The sequence below is a fragment of the Coturnix japonica genome, chromosome 38 (assembly GCF_054131305.1).
Source record: "Coturnix japonica strain WE chromosome 38, WE-NBRP24, whole genome shotgun sequence".
Taxonomy (NCBI): Eukaryota; Metazoa; Chordata; class Aves; order Galliformes; family Phasianidae; genus Coturnix; species Coturnix japonica.
In genome coordinates this window covers 5,654,475-5,673,494 of record NC_140700.1, presented here as the reverse complement: position 1 = coordinate 5,673,494, position 19,020 = coordinate 5,654,475, and the positions used below count along the sequence as shown (strand labels likewise).

At 52.7% G+C, this 19,020-nt stretch overlaps 1 protein-coding gene across 4 annotated transcripts in view; it reads left to right on the top strand.

Moving 5' to 3' along the window:
• Positions 1-19,020, top strand: part of CCND3 (cyclin D3) — a 27,798-nt gene extending 8,778 nt beyond the window's left edge. The window contains exons 1-5 of one of the 4 annotated variants that reach the window (XM_015885194.2): positions 7,300-7,551; positions 9,050-9,265; positions 14,464-14,623; positions 15,162-15,304; positions 17,180-19,020. In XM_015885194.2, the coding sequence (XP_015740680.2) occupies positions 7,354-7,551; positions 9,050-9,265; positions 14,464-14,623; positions 15,162-15,304; positions 17,180-17,341 (879 nt within the window). In that variant the 5' untranslated portion in view covers positions 7,300-7,353 and the 3' untranslated portion in view covers positions 17,342-19,020. Of the gene's footprint in view, positions 1-7,299; positions 7,552-9,049; positions 9,266-14,463; positions 14,624-15,161; positions 15,305-17,179 lie in introns of those variants that run through there. The other 3 variants (XM_015885195.3, XM_085526959.1, XM_085526960.1) reach the window with 3 other exon arrangements.

Genomic DNA, 19,020 nt, shown 5'->3' with positions numbered 1-19,020 from the left:
GGTTGTGGGATGGGAAGAATATTTCCTGCCCAACTGCAGTCCTGGAGGGAGACCTGCTGTGGTCAGCTGGGCTGCAGCAGCATGGCCAGACAGACAGACAGACAGGACCACAGGGCGGGCTGGTGTCTGGTGGCCTCTAAAATTCCCCTGGTGTTTTGTTTTGTTTTCCCCTCGTCTATGTTTAGGCTGTAGTGACCCAGCTCCAATTTCCTTATTAATGGCAGCACTCTTAGTGCACAGCCTTCTGCCTGCTCCCTGTCCTGGGGCAGCGTGGCAGGACAGAGCTCTGCCCGTGCTGCACCAATTGTGAACTGCTGAGCTGCAGGCGGTTTATTTGCCAGTGTCGTGCAAGCAGTAGAAGATAGCTGCACTGACATGAAGTGTGTTGTATTGATATCGTTTCTTTAATGGATATACTCATTTAAATATAACTAAATGAATTTGCCACCCTGATCCCATTGTGGAATTGATGGAGTTACACTCCTCCATTATCTCCTTTTGCTGGAGGGAAGCTGAGGCGTGTGGTCTGTCCAGACTAATGAGCAGGGCAGGAGCAATCCCAAAGCCCCAGTGCTTCCTGGCTCTTTCTGGTGTGTTTCTGTTTTTACCACAAACACTTATTGCTTATTTTTATGCTGTTCCATATTCTCTGGATGGAAGGAAATGTTGCCCATTCTCTCTGGGGAAAATTGCTAAGGTACTAGAAAACAGAAACTGCTGTGCTGCTGAGACTGGACTCCAAGGAAGGTGGAAGGAGACTGGGGGTCATTTGCTGGAGCTGTTGCTGATGTCAGCTCTGAAGCGTATGATTTAGCATCTTTTCTTATGCTTCTTACAATACAAAATAATCTTGATATCCAGAGAGTAGTTGGGCCCCTTTTGGTTTGTAATCTTGCTTAGGAATGGCAAGAAGTTGGCATTGTAGGCAGGAAAGGAAGTGGCAGGAGCCAGGACTGGTTGTTAGCTGTCAGGCCCCAAAAGGTCGTGCTTAGGTTGGTGCACTGAGAGGAACGAGGTAGGAGTGCTGCTGCAAATGGAAAGCATTTCCATGCACTGCACTGTTGTCTCTAGGAAACCTTTCAAGCATTCTCAGACCCAGCAATTCACCAAGAAGACCCGGATCTCATTCCTTTCACTACAGACGCCAGCAAAAAGTGTTTGGTTTTTTTTTTCCAAGTAGAATCTGCTCCTGGCTCCACTGGAGCTGCTCACAGCTTTTGTTCCAAAATGAAGCCCTTCCATATTCAGCTGTACTTTAGGCAGCAGCACATCTCCTGGTCATTGTGTGGGTGTGAGGGAGCTGCCTGCTAACCCAGCATGTGGCAGGATCGACCCATTCCCCCAACAGTTTGACATTTGTCTTTTCTGAATGCAGGAAGCCCTTAGAGCTCAGGTGGGAGGAGAAACATGTCCCTCTGCTTTCCATCACATGAGCCGCTCAGAGCTCAGCCTGGGAAGCAAAAGTTCCTTGGCTGAATCCGATGGGACCATTTCCTCCTGTCACTTTGCCATCTGAGCTACACACATTTGTCACGGGACAAGCAAGAGCAGTTCATTCTCCTTGCTTTGCTCAGTCCTCCACATGCACCTTCCGCTGGCTGCCTGCAGCTCTCTGCCTGCTTCGTTCTCTCCTCTTTGCCCTGCTGTGCTGCGTGGTGGGGGTCTTTCTCCTTTACTTCTTTCAAGGGTCATGTTAAGTTCACATTGGTCAGGGGACCAGACTGGTCCAAAACACCAAGAGAACAAAGTGTGAGTCCAAACCAGCATCTTCAGTTTGACCATCTAAAGCTGCTGGGCCAGCATCTTTCTGCTGCTTCAAGTGGGCTTTGGATTTAATATATGAGGAAGGAGTTTTTATGGTAATAAGTTTCTAGTGTTCCTGGCAAGCCTTGTACTCCATGCTGCCAGTTCCAAGCTGTTGCAGATAATCAGCAGCTGTGACATGGGGCTGGTCAGTTCTGCACTTGCCATTGCTTAGAGCCTGCTCTGGGACTGGCACAGTGGCCCTGGGCAGGGAGTCTCCCTGCCAAAGAGGTGATGAGGAGCCAACACCAGTTGCAAGGTCCCTTTGTTTGCCAGGCTATGGGAAATCATCCAGAGAGGAGTTTACAGCCCTATATCACAGAGCAGTGGAAAATATGTGCAAGTGAGTGCCATGCAGATCAGTGCCTAGGGCAAGAGAGCTGTGTCTCCAGCTCTATGGCTTGTGCAGGGAGGGCACTGTGCTGGGAACTGTGGGCTCCCTCTCCAGGTGGCCTTGTCTGCCTGGAGCACCACGCAAATCCTTTCAGTGCTCCGTGCCCCAGTTTCCCCATCCATAGGTGGGATGCTCCTGCACTCCTTTACAGTTTAAGTATCTTCTTCCCTGCTGTGCTGCTATAGAGGCAGGAGTTGTGATGCTGTGCTGCAGGGCTCAGAGCAAGCACGGAGCAGCAAGTTGGTGTTGGAAGAAATGGTTAATGTGTCAGGCTGCTGTTGGAATGGCTCCACCAGAGATCTGCCTAAATACATGAGAAATGCTCCTTGCTCAGTGATGTGCATGCACTCAGAGAGTGTGTCTCATTAGCATGTTGTTAATGTCAGTAATTATTGATGATATGAATGCAGAAGCATATGTAGGTAATATACAACTAGCAGAAGTGCCGGGAGAAATGCATCCATATGTTATTATGGATATTAGCATCTCAGTGAAGTTGATCTTTTTCTGTCTCCTGAGATGTGCAGAGGTACCGGGATGTGGCAGTCACAAGCAATACAGTGACATCTGTGCCCCTGGGAGGGTGTTGGTGAGCACGCTCTGATACTCAGCAGAAGAGACTTCTGAGCAATGCCTTGTGCTGCTGCGTGGATTGTATCTGATTTCCACTTATTAACACAGAGGTGTGACATTTTGCCTTTGCCTGTACTTAATAATTGCGACTTGTTGGTCCTCAAAGTTTTCCTTCTCTGGCTGCCATCTGAACTGCTATGCATGTTTCTCTCTGCCCAGTTGGAGGGGATGCATTCTGTCTTAGGTGCATTGACCTGCTGTGTGCCAAAGCAGGTTGGCTGCAAAGACGGGGGGCTTTGGGGCTGTCTGTAGGGCTGCAGGGCTGGGGATCTGCCATGCACAGATGTGGGCTGGGAGCAGCTCTGCTCAGTGCCCGCTGCTGTCTGGGTGAGGCAGCGTTGGTGCAGGATGTTTCCTTTCAGTTACAGCAGGGTGTGAAGGCAGGGTAGCCAGCAGGCTCACTGTAAAGGCTTGTCTGCAAGGTCTGCCTCCAGTTCAGAGCTCCTGTGTGTGCTCAGGCAGTGCTGGAAGGGAGCAGGAGCCAGGTGCACTGCGAGTGGGGAAATTAGGGAGTATCAATCTGTTTCTTTCTTTCCCCTAAACACTCCTAGACCCACACACACATTGTCCTGTCCTGCCTCCCTTCAAGGACTCGGACCTGGCACAGGCTCAGCTCTGATGACATTCCTGTCCTCCCATCGCAAATTCTGCCTTTGCTAATGGGAACTGTTGTGCTGGCTCCAGCTGGCGGTTGGCAGTGGCAGACAGGCAGTAGGCACCAGCACTGCGTCCTCAAATGAGAGGTGCCGTGTAACCCAGCATTCCTAGAAAAAGCCCTAACACATCCAGACTTCTGAACAGGGCATGAGAGACACAGACAACAAGACCGTCTCAGGGCAGGGAATGAACAGGGCAGGAAGAATGGGCACGGGAAGGGTGGTTGAAAAATGCATATTTAATGCATAAATTTTTAGGGTGCTATTTTTTAACAATTTGCATAATTGACTACCACAGATATTCCCCTAAAATTAACTAAATATATCGCAAATGGGGGCTTTCCAAGCCCAGTTTGCTTTCTGAAATTGATTGGTTTCAGCTTTGCTTTTTTTTTTCTTTTTGCAGTCTTTCTTTCTATCTTTACCAGCAGAATTGGGCTGGTTTCTGAGATGCCTGATATAGGAGCAAAACTGAGCATTCACCTGGGGTTGCTCAGTGTGTCGTGAGTCTGAACCAGTGAAAATGGGGCTTAATTTTAGAATTTGTTAGGAAAAGGGAACGGGGCAGAAAACAGCTGCTAAAATGACAGGTGAAGAGTGACTTGTGTTAATGCTTTTAGTAGAAGGTCAGGTGGAGCTGCATTTAATGGTTGGCTGTGGCAATCCAGCCTGGCTCCACTGGGGTCAGATCTGGCCCAGCTGCTTTGCAATGGAGACACCCCAAAGCCATGACTGCAACTTGAAGTCTTCTCCTGATTTGCCAGAGGGGAATCGTTGGTGAAGCTCTTGTGTACAACTGCATCTCTGTCTATTCCTGCTCACACCTCTTTGCTGCTGCTGTTCTGTTCTGGAAGCCACTGAAGCAGAGGGATTCCCAGATCCAGCTGTTTCTCACCTTTAGTAATCTTAGTTAAGAAACTGATATTGCCAAACCGATGCATTTCCCAGGAATGGGCATGTGTGGGTGTAGAAGCGATGGATGTAACATCAACTCAGCACTTTCCATTTAAACAGAGGATTGGTCCAAATTTCAGCAAAAGCTGCTCTAATATGGGGAGTTAAAAGTTGTATTTTGATCTTAGGAACACGTAGCTTTGTTCGGAAGGCTCACGTACATCAGAGCTGGCTGTATCACAGTGCTGTGGAGAGTCGGTATTTAGATGATATCACTCTGAACTAATTAGTTGTACTCAAAAGTCTGACCAAGTCAGAGGAAAGGGAATGCAGTGGTTGCCAGTAATGGGAAAGCTATTGGGAAACACATCCCCTGGGTCAGATCCTGCAGCGTTACACTTTTCCCAACCGCACTTCAGTGAAAGCTTTTTTCTTCCTCCCCCAACCCTGAATTTTAAGAATGAATATGAGAAAAGAGAGAGAGCTGCAAGGGGAGGAACAGTTGTCTCAAGTTGAAGTGTGGGAGCGGGACCAGGAGCTACTCAGCTCCTCTGCATTGACAGCCAGGGAACAGCTGCAGGAGCGGGATGCTGTGTGCCCCAAGCTGCCGTCCTGCTAACACCAGCCCATCTTCATTGGCACTGCTGGGGAAAACTGGATGTGAAATACAACAGGTTGAGGTACTTCCAAATCCTCAAAGCAGGAAGGGTGAAATACTGCCTGTGCTCTTCCCCTCACATGCACAAAATGGTACCTGCTTTTCATTTTATTTGGGGGATTTCCTATAGCAAATCATATTGTTATTTGTTCATGGATTTGGTTTTCACGTCCTTCGTGTACGTTGAGCAGTTTCGTGTTGATGTCAGTGCTGACGCTGTAGTTGCAGTATGACCAAGGATAGCTTAGCTCTTGGTAGATCAAAACTGGATGGGAGGCAGCTCTAAATGCATCAGAAAGCAGTGTGAAAAAAATACAGCTTCATTAAGAGCCCTTGGAGCGGGATCCTCCGCCCATACCAAATGACGGAGCTGGAAATTCCTGCAGAGAAGAGTTTTCAGAAATGCATTTTCTGAATGGCCATCCCAACCCATGCCCACCAGAATCAGCCCTGCATTTGCATCGCCCCTTTAAAATCCCCAGCTGCTGGTCAGGCTTCTCAGTTCATCACAAGAATACCCAAAAAATGAGCCCGCTTTATGATTCAGCAAAGAACAACAGTGCTGGTTGGGGATCCTGGAAGTCTGGAGGCGATCTGTTCTTTAATTTTTGCTCTGCAGGAATTTCCTTTTTGATGTTGCTGTGCTCTCTGTGGCCGTGGCCAGGAAGCTGACTATCTACGGGCAGCACTGACCAAAATTTGGCTTTCCTGGAATTTTCTCCTTCTCCTCTGCACACCCACACAATGAGCTTCTGGGGACGCCTTCAGCCTGTAATTTGCCTTCCTAGCCTGATAATGTGGCTTGCAGAGGCACTGGTTTTGCCAAGTCATCATCTGGAAGGAATACTTCCTTATGCAACAGGCTTCATTCTCCCCCTGTGTCCCATGGGGCACAGCTGCCACTGAGCCCAGCTCCGGCCAGAGATGGGGAGTATAGGAACCAGACCATGAAGTCTGGGAAGGGGCCTGGAACTTTCAATTTCAAAAGGCGCAGCCCAGAAACCAGAAGGACCAAGAACCCAGTGCTGTGGTTTCCCTTTGCCTGCCTAAAGAAAATAGCTGCTATTTTTACTAAAAATGTGGGACGTGGGGCCCATCTCTTCCCCTGCACAAATGGGGGCTGTCATTCACAATGAGAGAACGGGGGAGTAGAGCAGGGGAGCTGCAGGTAGATTGCTGGTGTGAATTGGATTTGGGTTTATCTCCATCCAGTTCTGTGTGTCTTCCCTCAACACAGCCAGAATGTGATGCATAACACTCTGTATTTGAAGAAGTGCCCCATGCAGAGATGTGTTACAGGAGCGTGTGCTGCAGAGGTGCTTCATTTCAAAGGATAAGGCAGTTAGAAACGTCAGGAGCAAAGTTGAGACATCCCAGTTTTTGTAGACACTTTGCAACTGTATGGAGCAACATGGGTGGGCGTGTGTCCTGCTGCCTTCAGCTTCCCATGCCACAAAGCAATTGCTGCTGTGCCACCTGCAAGTATCTGAATGAAGTAGCAGCTCGTAACAAACCCTGTGCTGCAGGAGCACATTGCAAATTCATTAGAAAGACTTGAGCGTCCCTGACAATTCCTGAAGAAGTTGCTCAGGTACAATTTGTAAAAGTATTTCCAAACGATTGTTAACTGTTCTGAACAAACAGCAGAGCCCTGAAGGGCCTTATCTGTGCAGACACAGGCTGCTATCTGCTGAGGAGCTGCACCACTCAGCGTGAGGGCAACTTGTGGAAGGCAGCAGCGTAAGTACAGACTGGCACCGAGCTGTGTATGCGGCTGATTATTTGTGTAGCCTTGAAAGGCTCTGGCCACAAAAAGCGGGGAAAGGAATAGGAGTAAATGCTGAAAAATTACTGTTAGAAACGGTAATTACGGGTTTGACGTGCATCCCTTGGGAGCCCGGGGACTGTTCCTTTGGAGTCTGCCCGGACATCCCTCACCCTCACGCGCACCTCGGCCTCGCTGGGGTCGCTGCCGAGATCAGCTCCCGCAAACTAAACGGGCGGGGGGGCAGACGGCCGCGGGATGAGCCGAGACGGGTCCGGGATGGGCCGAGACGGGTCCGGGAAGGTCCGGGACGGCCGCTCCCCCCAACATGGCAGCGGCTCCCGCGGCCGCCCCACGTGCTGCCGTCCCGCCACTTGGTGGGGGTGGGCGTGTCCAGCTCCGGCTTTCGGCGCGTTCCATCAAAGCCGCGCGCCGATTGGTTGCGAGCGCCGAGGGCCCGCCTCCATTGAGTCGAGGCCCCGCCCCCCCGCGCGCCGCCCGCTCCCGGCGTGTCGCGGCCGCAGCAGCGGAGCCGCGTCGCCCCGCGCCCATGGAGCTGCTGTGCGTGGAGCCCGCGGCTCGAGTCCCCCGCGCCGGGCGCGACCCGCAGCTGCTGGGGGACCGGCGGGTGCTGCAGAACCTGCTGAGCCAGGAGGAGCGCTACAGCCCCCGCGTGTCCTACTTCCAGTGCGTGCAGCGCGAGATCAAGCCCTACATGCGGAAAATGCTGGCGTTCTGGATGCTGGAGGTACTGCCCCCGTCGGCGCCTCCTCTCCGCCTCCGCGCTCGGCTCCTGGCCCTGGCTCCGGTGCTTTCGTGCGCCCGTCGTCCCTCCCCGCGAGTCCCCGCGCTGGCGGGAACGAGGCGGCGAGAAGCGGGGAGCGGAGCGGCTCCCGGCACGGCCCTTCGTGGAGCCTGCGGGGCGGCCGGGGGACGGCGGAGGCGAAGTGTCCCTACTGTCCCTATTGTCCGTGCTGTCCGTACTGTCCCTATTGTCCGTGCTGTCCGTGCTGTCCGTACTGCTGTGGCTGTGGCTGCGGGGTGAGGGGGGGGAGCGAAGGGGCAGCGCTTGTGCTGGAAGCGATCGCCCGAGCGGGAGGAGCGGAGCCCCGAGCCGCAGCCTGTGCACCCACACGCGCTCCCGGTAACGTTGTGGGAGCCCCATCCGCACCGCGCTCCGTAACGTGTCCGGGTTGGGGCTGAGCGGCGGTGGCGGTGCCCAGGACCGCGTGTCCTGCGCGGGGCTGAGGACGCCTCGTTAGAAGGGGGAAATAATATCGCTGGTGTTTCCTTCCCTAAATGAGAAACGAATGTGGCTCTGTGGGATGCGCTGCAGTGCGGGACGCCTTAGGGGACCTCTCGGTGCGGCGGTCAGAGCGTGCAGCCAGCACGGGAAGAAAGAACGTTGTGCAAAAAGCAGATGACTTTGGATGGAGCCCAGTGCTGGCAAAAAGAAACGATGGGGCACGGTGCTTTTAGCGAGTCTGTCTGTCGTTCTTCCTATTAGCGCTGCCCTGTTCCTGCAGTTCCCTTTCCGACGTTAGTTAGACAAACGCTGCTTTGGAGCCTGTTGCTGGGGAGCTCGTAAGGCTGTCAAAAAGTAGGAGACACCTGGCACTGCTCCCAGCGCTGTGTGCAGCCCATGCAGGGCTGCTGCTGGGGGAGCACAGTGCTCCGTGAGGAGAAACTGCTGTATTTGTATGGCTGTGCTGGGAAAAAGGAGTGAATGTGACCAGGGTTGTGGTGCTGAGATGGGAGCAGAGGGCTGGAATGGAAAGCCCTGGTGTTCTGCTCATGGCGGTGGTGCCAGGGTGGCTGAGGAAGAGTTGGGGGCTGGCAGAGGATGCTGCACAAGCTGCTCTCCAGCTGGGTGCTGCTGGCAGGATGAGTTTTCCCCCATCGTCCCAACTCTCCAAAGCTGATAAACTCGCTGCAGGCATCTGCAGGAGGAGTTAGGAGGCTGCAAATAGGGCAGTTGGGTTCTCTCTAACCACATACAAGTTCTGTTTTCTGCAGGAAGATGAATGTCTACAGCTTTGGTAGAATCTGTTGCTACTGTGGAAGCTGTAGACTTAATGCTTGTAGCTCATTTGCACCTTTGTGCTGTGGTGCTGTCACAGCCCTGCAGATAAGTGTGAAACACCATCCTGACCAGACCCTTTGAAGCTGGTGCAGGCAGGATTTGGGGAGTCCGGTGGTGATTAAAGCTTCCTTTTTTTTTTTTTTTTTTAATTGTTTTTTCTCAGGTGTGTGAGGAGCAGAAATGTGAGGAGGAGGTGTTCCCCTTGGCCATGAATTACGTGGATCGCTACCTGTCTTCTGTCCCTGTGCGGAAGAATCACCTGCAACTTCTGGGTGCAGTGTGCATGCTGCTGGCTTCCAAGCTGCGGGAAACCATGCCCCTTACAGTGGAGAAGCTCTGCATCTACACAGAAAACTCCATCACGCCTCAGCAGCTCCTGGTAACCACCCCTATCTCTAAGGGACCTCCAGCCCCTCCCTCGCCCTTCTATCTCCTGCGTGCTGCTGCTTGGCAGCATACCTGTCCCTGTGTCTCCTTGTGCTTTTTGTCCCACTTTTCAACCTTCCTCTTGGTTCCCCAGCCAACTTTCTCACCTCTCTGCCTTGGTGGGTTTGATGTCTGTAGGTGGAGACTTTTCTCTCCTTGGCACAGCCTCTCTCCCTCTTGTGGGAAGCAGGATTGTCACCTCCGCATTACAGAGAAACTTCCTGTGCCTTACGTGCTGGCTGCCAGCACAGAGCTTGCTCCTGAGTGTGCTCCTGAGCAAGCTCTGGGGAACAAAGGCCCTGTCTGCTCTGCAGCAGAGCAGGAGGCGGGCACTGGAACGTGCCCCTCTGCTCCGTTCCAGTTGCTTTGCACCCTGCTCCTGGGCATGGCAGGGGAGCTGCATTGCACCCTGCTGGGGAAATGAAGCCTTAGGAGCTGTTACCCAGCAGAATGGGTGGGAGCAGGATGACTGAGGATCAGGCTTGCTGCGCTGCCAGTGCTGCTGAGGTGATAGCAATGCTGGCAGCTTGCTTCCCAGGCTCTGCTTCCAGGTCTTGAGTTAAAGCAGGGCTGCTCTGCTTAGTCCCATCAGACACTTGGGCAGTAGCTGCATAGGCTTGGAAAGGCAGAATGTTTTCTTGTCTGAAAAAAAGATCCTAACATCTGAATTCAGCTTAGCTGATAGAACCAGAGAACCCCTTTATATGGGGACCTCCCTTGCTGCTGGATCAGAGCTCTCTGGAGGAAATGGCTAACTCATTTCGTGTAACAAACATCCCCGGAGGTTTATCTGTGAGAATTTTTCAGGGTTAGTCATTGCTGTATTAAATATCTGTTTTTCTGGGCTGGCGGTGGGTGAAGTGAGCAAAGAATGATTTGTCCCCAAGGTGGGGACAGAACTTTCAGGTGTGAATCAGAAGGCAGCTCTGCTACGGGCTTTGCTCTGACTGTGGGTTTTCCAAGTGCCAGTGAAGGTTGGGGAAACTCCCCTCCCCTCCATACATCTCTCCCTGTAGTTATTTGTGGGTCGTTGCTGCCTTCTCTAGCAGTCATGAAGAAAGTAGAATCATAGAATCCTCAGAGTTGGAAGGGACCTTTAAAGGTCATCTAGTCCAACTCCCCTGCAGTGAACAGGGACATGCACAGCTAGGTCAGGTTGTACACAGATCATTTCCTTGAATAACAGCGAGGAATGGAAATGCAGAGGGGATGCACGTGCTCACTGCTGCTTTGGATGCTGAGCTGTGCTTGTACTGTAGCAGTCTGCTGCTAGAGCTGCCACAAAACAATGTCAGGGGTTTGTCCAGCTGTCAGCAAGATTTCATCCTGGAGAGCAGCTTCTCACCTGTCGGTGGATTCTTCACATGCATCTTCCCAGCACTGGGGTCCCATCAGCTTGTAACAGGAGGGTTCTTTTGGCACTGTGTCAGTGCTTTACTCCCATGTTTCTGTCTCCCTTTCATACCATTGTCATCACCCCTCTTGTTCAGGGGTGATCACCACAGCATAGACTAATGGTTTCTGCAGTAGGGGCCTTGGGCCATAAGGAATTGGACCATCCCAGAGGCTTTTGTTTGCCCTCCACTGAAATGCTAAAGCCTCCTTGCTTGGAGGCTGCCCTCCCGCCCCAGAGGTTTGTCAGCAGGAAGCTGTGGCTAAGCCATGCCACATTCATCTTCCTTTCTCCCTCCTCTTGCTCATGTTGCAGTGGAAATGGAGGAGAGTTGTGCTGCCTGCCAGCCACCTGTTGCTTTTTTCTTTGTCTGAGTCTTTCTGCTGGAGTTCTGCTTTTCCTGTGCAGTTTTCCCACCAGGATCCTGGGACACTGCAGAGTGGGGCACAGCTGAGTACCTGGTGTGGCTCATTCCTCACCACGTTATGGGGTCAGTGTGACCGGAGCAGCTTCCCAAGGCTTCTTTTTGGAAGATGCTTTACCTTGTTGGGTGCAGATCCTGCTCCAGTTCTCTGTTCTCCAGTTCAAAGAGGGAGCAGAGGGAGCATCTAAAGATACTTGCCAGGTCTCCAAGTGGAGACAAACCTTTCAAGAGTTAACGCCCCGATTACAAAACCAGGGTGAGCTGCTGTTTCCCTCCACTGTGCTAATCGTGGTAATGTTGCTCCTCTTTCACAATCTTGCTCTGGAAGAGGGTGGGGAGGGGAAGGGGAGCTTCTTAATCAAGATGTGGGCAGTGGTGCATCCTGCCTCTTGTGGATCGTTGCAGTTTCAGCTCCCACCGGTTCCTCCCGGCCTTTTGAAGGAAGCTGGCTTGCTTTCCCCTGAGCTTTGCTTCCTTCTCCTGCGGGGATGCTTGGCACTGGCTCAGCAGCTCGGAATGGACACGCTTGAAACACAATCTAGCTGAAGTTATTCTAGAGAGAAGGAAGTGATGCAACGAGGGACTTGTCCATTTGGAGGAAGCTGGATTTCCGTTGAGGGCGTTATCTAACCTACCTTCTTTTTTTTTCTTCTTTTTTTTTTTCCCTTTAATAAAGTGCAGGGTTTTTTTTTCTTTGGCCTGCATGCATCTGCCTGATCTGTTGGCTTGCCTCTGAGCTCTTTGATCTAAGATCGGTTGCTCAGATTCCAGGCATCAACCAGCACAGACTGTGAGCAGACCCATGAGGCACACAGCAAAGGGCAGCAGCACTGACACCAGGTGATGAGGAGTGAAAATGAGGGGGAGGGATAACAGCTGAGTAGAAAGGGACGTTCAGTTGTGATAAGCATTGACCTTCCAGAATGCATGTGTGCCTGTGGTTTACCTTCTGCTTTGTGCGCGCGTGGAATAGGTGTGACTTCTGCACCTTTACCTTTGGTATCCAGTTTTGAACTGTTTGGTCAGGGGATGGAAATGAATGTTTGCACTAGATTTCCTATTTGCAGACGGGCTGTCATGGCCTCTCATTTCTGTAGCTGTGTCTCAGCTGCTGAGGGTGGGTGGGTGGCCGACAGCCACATCAGCAGCTCTTCCACCCTTCCTTTGAGTCAGCTCATACCAGAGCAGCTCCTGCTTTGCTAGTGCAAAATGGAACCTTATCAACCCAAGTGACAAAATCAAGCACGACTTCCTTTCTCTTGCAGGCTGGGCTGCTGCAGAGGAGCTGGGCTCTGCTCCTTGTGCAGCACTGCCAGATGTGTTTACACAGCCTTCTCATAGGCACGGCGCATGTGTGGGTGTTGCTGAGGGCAGAGCTTGATTTACAGGGTGACTGTCACTACATAATGAGGAGAGAAGCTGCTATGACTCGCTTCGAGTTGGAGCTTGCAGAGCTGCAGATGGAGTAAAACCATCTTTGCTCTCGACTCAGATCCCCCTCGATGAGGAGCCTGAGATTGTTTCGCTGTAGTAGAACCATAGTGAGAATACACTGGGTGATGCTGCTTCTCTTCCTTTTCTTTCTTCTGTAGGATGTAGCTGGAAAGGATGGAGAATGTGAGCTTGTAGGGAAAACCCAGCTGCTGTGAGGTTTCCAGCCCAAGAGATGTGAGCCAACTGTGGGGAGCTCCTGCAGGGCAGGGACTGGGTATATTCCCATTGATGGGATGCTTTCTGAGTGATGTTGGCAGCTTGCAGCCCTTCCACAGGGAGGTGGGACTCCACAGGCAAGAGAAACAAAGGAAACGTTTTCCACTATCTTCCTCTCTTTCATTAGGCAGAGACTGTTGCATTTAGGTGCAAAACAAAATGCCAGGAAAAGGATGTTTGCTACACTGAGTGGTGCTGCTGTCGCAAACGTGCCTCCCTATCTCTTGCAGCCTTTTGTTCAGCTTCTTCCACAGATAAAGTGATTCAGAGATTCTGCCCTGCTGCTCTGAGAGTGGGGAGTCCCAGGAGTGAGCAGGAGGGAAAGGAGGAGCGGGCTGGTGTGGCCAGAGGGCAGCCTCCCCCGTGAGCTGGTAGCAGCCCTTAGTGCCTGTCACTGTCAGCCAGCACCGAGTGCCAGCTAGGGCTCAGAATCAGCCTCTTGTAACGAGGCTTTCGAGAAGCTGAACCTTTTTATTAGCTGGAAGAGAGCTGCTTTTGTGCATTGCAGACAGGCACATGGCACTTCTCTTTTGTGACTCTTCTCATGTCACCTCGCTGTGTTGCTCAGTTGAGTTGGTGGCCATCTCCTATCTAAGCCTGATTTTTTCCCTGCAGAACCAGGCATCCTGGGTGCTCTGTGCTGTGGTCTTCAGGTTCTGGATCTTGTTGCTGCATTTCTTGCTTTCCCTCTGTTGATTTGGCTGAAGAATACAGCGAGCCTGGCAGGCTGGCTGTCCATATGGGAGGCAGTGAGTCTGTTCTAGCAAAGCAGTGCTTTCTGGTTGGAGAAGCACAAGCTGTGAAGCAGCAAATAGCACATTGGGCCTGGCGGGGGATTTGGAGCAGGTTGAGCAGTGCTGTTCATTTAAGCAACTCAAAACCAGTGTTGTTGTCTTGAGGGGAAAGTGAGTTAAGGGGGAAAAAAAGAAAAGAAGGAAATGGAGATCTGCCCTTATGAAAAAAATCTCACTTCTTCAAATCCATCTGTTCTGGCAGAGCTGTGGTACTTCTATGGGCAGACTGACCTTGTAATCTTAGACTATTTGGACAAAGAACAGATAATGTGCTGGGCAGGACCGGGCCCTGAAATGGAGTTACCTGATAGGAATCCCAGCTCAGCTCTCCCAGCCCCAGCACAGAGCCGTGCTGTGGTGCTTTCCTTCCCCTGCATGTTCGCAGGGCTGCTGTATTCCCTGTGCTGTGACAACCAGATGGTCCCACACTGTGCTGCTCCTGGGAGCCTGGGTGGCTCCTTTCAGGAGTGGGGAGGGAGCACAGGACTGATGTGTGTGCTGCTGCTTGCTCCGCTGTTGTTACTGTTGCAGCAGCACTGCAAAGCAAAGGAGTGCCCAGAGGAATGTCTGCAAAGCAGGTGGTTAATCTGGCTGCACCTTGGGAAGAAGAAACCGGATTTGTTGCTTCCTCTGCTCATCTTTGCTCCAGCCTTCACAGCAGCACAAGGCTGGATTTGTGCCATAGTCACAGGGCAGGGACGTTCCTCTCTTCCTCCCTGCCTAAAGGGCTGTGCTGCTTTACTGGCCCTTCCCCAGACTCTGTGTGTAACCGGCCATGAACTGTGAATCTCTTCCGGACTTAGCCCTAACGTCTGTCTGTCTTTCTGCAGGACTGGGAAATTCTGGTCTTGGAGAAGTTAAAGTGGGACCTGGTCTCAGTGATAGCAAACGATTTTTTGGCTCACATCCTCTATCACCTCGCGCTACCTAAGGACAAGATGGAGCTGGTGAAGAAGCACGCACAGACCTTCATTGCCCTGTGTGCCACAGGTGGGTGCCTGTTCCTGCTGGGAACAGCTGCTGGGGAGCAGCCTTTAGTGCCTGCCTTCATTCATGCAGAAGAGCTTTTCTGCTCAGCAGCTTGTTCTCTGTCCCTGACAAAGTAGGAGAAGTGTCCTGGGGGCTCTTAGTGGGTGCCTGGGAGATGGCGGGAGGAGCAGAGCAGCTGTGCCACCCCTCTGCCTGTGGGAGGCCATGTGCTGGAGAGCACGGAGAGCAAAGGCAGCTGCACTGTGAGCCTGGGTTGGCCTTGTTCTGTCAGTGGAGCAAGGTCACCTTTGGCACTTCTTTTGGTGAGAGAGGCCCAGGGAAATAGCTTGGTGAAGCTTGCTGCTGTGATGCTCAGCCTGTTTTCCATTGCTTTGCTCCTGTTTCTCCCTGCTAAGCTGGAGACTCTGCTCTGCCCTCACTAGTTTCCCATGAAATTCAGTCCCAAGAACTTAAGAGCTTGCACACAGCAAGAAAGAAGTAACAAATAAGAAGCTAACAGCTCCTTTTTTTCTCTCATGTGTCCTCATCCTGGTCTTAGACTACACTTTTGCCATGTACCCCCCCTCCATGATCGCGACGGGCAGCATCAGCGCGGCAGTGCACGGCCTGAGCATCTCCGTGAATGGCTTTGGTGGGGAGGCAGTCACCGAGCTGCTGGCCGGCATCACTGGCACAGAGGTGGTGAGTGTCAGCTGGGCAGCAGCAGGGAGGTTTGGCTGTGGGATAAGGTGGAGACCCTTCCCATTTCTTTAGCTTCGTTTGGATGGAGAGGGGAAATACCTGTCTGTAATGATTCTGGCCCTGGTTTGGTGAAGGCCTAAAGGCCAGAGAGCATTTCTAGATGTGCCCATGGCTTCAGGCGGCTCCCGGCCCCCACGTGCCATCTGTGCCGAGAAGGTGAGCTCAGAGCCTTTGAAAAGCAGCACAAAAGGGAGCGTCTGTTCCCTGTGCAGACAGGTGTCGGTGGGATCGGGTTGACCAGGCAGGCTGGGGCACTGGGTGAAGCTGGGCTTGGCATCTGCTTGCCTCCATGGTGTCTGGTTGCAGGTACCCAGGCTGGGGGCATGCAGCATTACGGGGTAGTGGGGAGCATCCACGTGCCCCTCTGCTGCCCTCTAAGTGGGGAAGGGGTGTCACCAGGCTCCGTGTGTGCTGGTCATTCTGGGTGCTCTGAAGCCGTAGGAAGCTCTTATCCTGCCTGGGCCCCTTTTCATCTTTTCTTCTGTCCCAGCACAAATCCCGGCAGCCGGTGTGGGATTGGTTTCAGTCCCCTGACAGCAGTTCTGGGACTTGGAACTGGTGCCTTTGGCGGATGGGAGGCTGTGACCTGGCTTTGTGCACAGGGAGGGGATGGGGCAGGAGGTTGTCTTGCTTTATTCGTGCAGCTTTTTATATGTTTTTGTTTGCAGGAGCCTTTTTAAAGAGTTAATCAGTGCAGCCAGCTGCTTTCAAGCTGCTGTGGTGAATGGGACAAGGGCTGAAACCTGCTGTGGGCTGGGGTTGGTGGAGGGAACAGGTGGGAAGCAGGGGGGACACTGCAAAGGGAGTGGAGCCAAAACGGTCAGGGACAGCTCAGCTGCCTTCCAGCCTCAGCCAGCCCCTGCCCAGACCCTGCAGCCAGAGGAAGCCCTGGGGATGTCCCTATCTGCAGACAGGCGGCAAGTGGGGGCAGCTCCATGACAGCACGCTGTGCCCTGCGCTGTCCCCTCTGCCTGTCTCTGGGCTGCAGCGTGTTGGGCTGCGCTTACTGGAAGCGGCGCAGGGCAGGGGTTGGTGGGCGTTGCTATTTCTGCTAGCCACATCCTCTGACAGTTTCTAAGAACCGGCAGTGGATTCCTGGTAAGAGATTTCGATGTGTGACAATATCCCCGAGCACACACAGCCCTGTGGTAGCCGACTCGGCTACGGCCCTGAGGTGCAAAATGCCACCTCGTGCTGCTTGGTGACAGCGTGTGGGAGCAGGGCCAGGCTGTGCCCTTCTGTGGTGGTCACAGCACTGCTTTGGTGAGGTGAGGGAGTTCCCTCCTCTGGTCACATCGGGGTCTGGCTGTAAGGAAGTGTGAGTTCTGGCTTCCAGCTCTGCTGTGATGTGCGTGCCATCAGGCTCCCAGTGGCGATGATCTGGTCCTATTTGGGTAGGGGAAAGAGCAGCAGTGGCTGCAGGGACACACAGTGAGATGCAGAGTTTGAAGAGACCGTGAGCCTGAGGGAGGCAGCTGAGTCCCCAGGCCTGTACTCGTGTGTGTATCTGTCCTGAGCGATGGTTGTGGCCAGCCCAGAGATGTTCTGCTCTGCCCCTGAGCTTGGTGGGGGTTGGCTGCAGTGCTGAGCTCACTGCTGCATTCAGTGGGGTGAGGGCAACCAGATTGTGGGACTTCTCCTGGGGAGGGGTGTAAATGACAGGCAAGTTGGAAATGTCTCCTGCAGGAAAAGGGCTTCTCTGTGCTTCGATGCCTGGGGGCCAGAGGTATAATCCAGCAGCCGCTCAGAGCTGTTTTAAGGTCCTCAGTTCTGAACAGCAGGACTGAGGCCTCTTGTCCCCCCCTTCTCCCACAGGACTGCCTGAAGGCTTGTCAGGAGCAGATTGAGGCCGCCCTAGCCGAGAGCCTGAAGCAGGCATCCCAAAGCCAACAGGAATATAGCACCACCAAGACTGCTGCTTACCCGGCCAGCCAGCCCACCAGCACCCCCACAGATGTCACGGACATCAACCTGTGACTGCCTGCCCCTGCCTGAGAGCTGCCCATCCCCACAACAGCAGGACCCAGCCCCGGGCACCCAGAGCTCACTGCGTCCCCCCAGCCCATCTGAGAGCCCCTGTGCCTGAAGCCTGCTTTGGGGATTCACTCTTCCTGCTGGCTGTGTGAGGACAGCTCCACACTCATCCTTCTCTCCTCCTCCAGCACCGTGGGGGGAAGGGGAGGGGAGAGCCAGGGTGAGGGCTGTGGTGATGCAGCGGGGCTCACTGCTGCTTGGACTCTGCTCGCTGGCTGCTGGGGGTGTCAGGGGTGAGCTGGTCTTTCTGTTGGGGGGGGGGGTGTTGCAGAAGAGCTGGGGAGGGTCACAGAGTCCAAAAGGAAATGGTAAAATGTTTCTGTTTGCTTTCTTTGTCGCCTGGATGGCAGATGTCTGCTGTGCTCAGGTGTGTTTACTGCTGCAATGACTCCCAGCTCTGCATGGGCCACCAGTTGTGCACAGCCAGCTCTCACCTGGCTTATGTGACCAAAATATCCACGACCCCCTTGTTGAGCACAGGGCAGGTGCTCGTGGGTCCTGGGTCTGTGCTGCGATGGATGGCTGTGGCTGCAGGGTAGTGTGACTGCTTCTGCTTGGAGAGACGTGTGTGCCTTGTTTCTTGTTGCCATTAGGTCTGGGATTTGCGGGTTCTTGGCTTTGCTTGGGAGAGGTTCTCCCTTTTTTGCATGGATGGCAGAGAAGTGCTCATCCTGGGGACATCCCTGGGGAGACGCGTGGGCGCAGCGTGACACTGCAGCGCTGACCCATGCAAAGTGCCTTGGCTTTCTGCTGCCCCACTGAGGCTGCTTAATTTATTGTTAAGTGCTATGAAAAGGGGAGGGAGGAAGGCTGCAGCTCCGTGCGGTGGGGCCTGGATGCTGCTCTTCTCTCCTTCCTAAAGTGCCTTTATCCTCTGTCCCCTTCCTTCGCTCCCTGGGCAATGGGAGACTCTCACTTGAAGCTGGTTGGCTGCAGGTAGCTCAGATGTCAGTTTAGATTTAGAGAAAAAAGAAAAAAAGAAAAAAAAATCACTGAATGTGCTGCTATGGTCTGAAATGCATCTTCACTCCTCCAAGGCAGGGATCACATCGTGTCGGGGGGGCTGTTCTGCATCAATACCCGAATGGCTCGAGTTGTGTCCTCACAGGGTAGAAAACTCGCTGCGCACTTGAGCTGAACAGTGATGGCAAAGTGACAAAGTGATGATGGCATTTTGTTGTTCTTGTTGATCCTGTCTGTTCATTTTACAGAAAAAAAAGAAAAAAAAAAAAAAAAGTGTTTTTTAAAGAAAAAAAAAACCATTCTATAATGCTGCTTTCCTAAGAGAGAACCAATACATTGTAGACTCATATTAACCAGGAATAGCCAGAGAGCCGCTGCTGGGGGTGTCCCTGCACACAGAGCAGCTGCTGAACTGCTCCTGGGGGGGAACCTGCTCTGGGCGCCACCAGAAACAAGTTTATCAGGTGGAAAAAGCTGGGGCTGCTGTGCTCTCACCGCCGATGAATCGCGAGGAGCGTCTGTACAAACAGATTTTTTTATATATATATATATGAGTGAGTTTTAATTTAAGAGTAATCTGTTGTGGTGTTCACATGCAAGTCCTGCTGCTGGGAAAGTTGGAGTACCGTGTAATGTTGCAATAAAGTATTTTAAAGGAG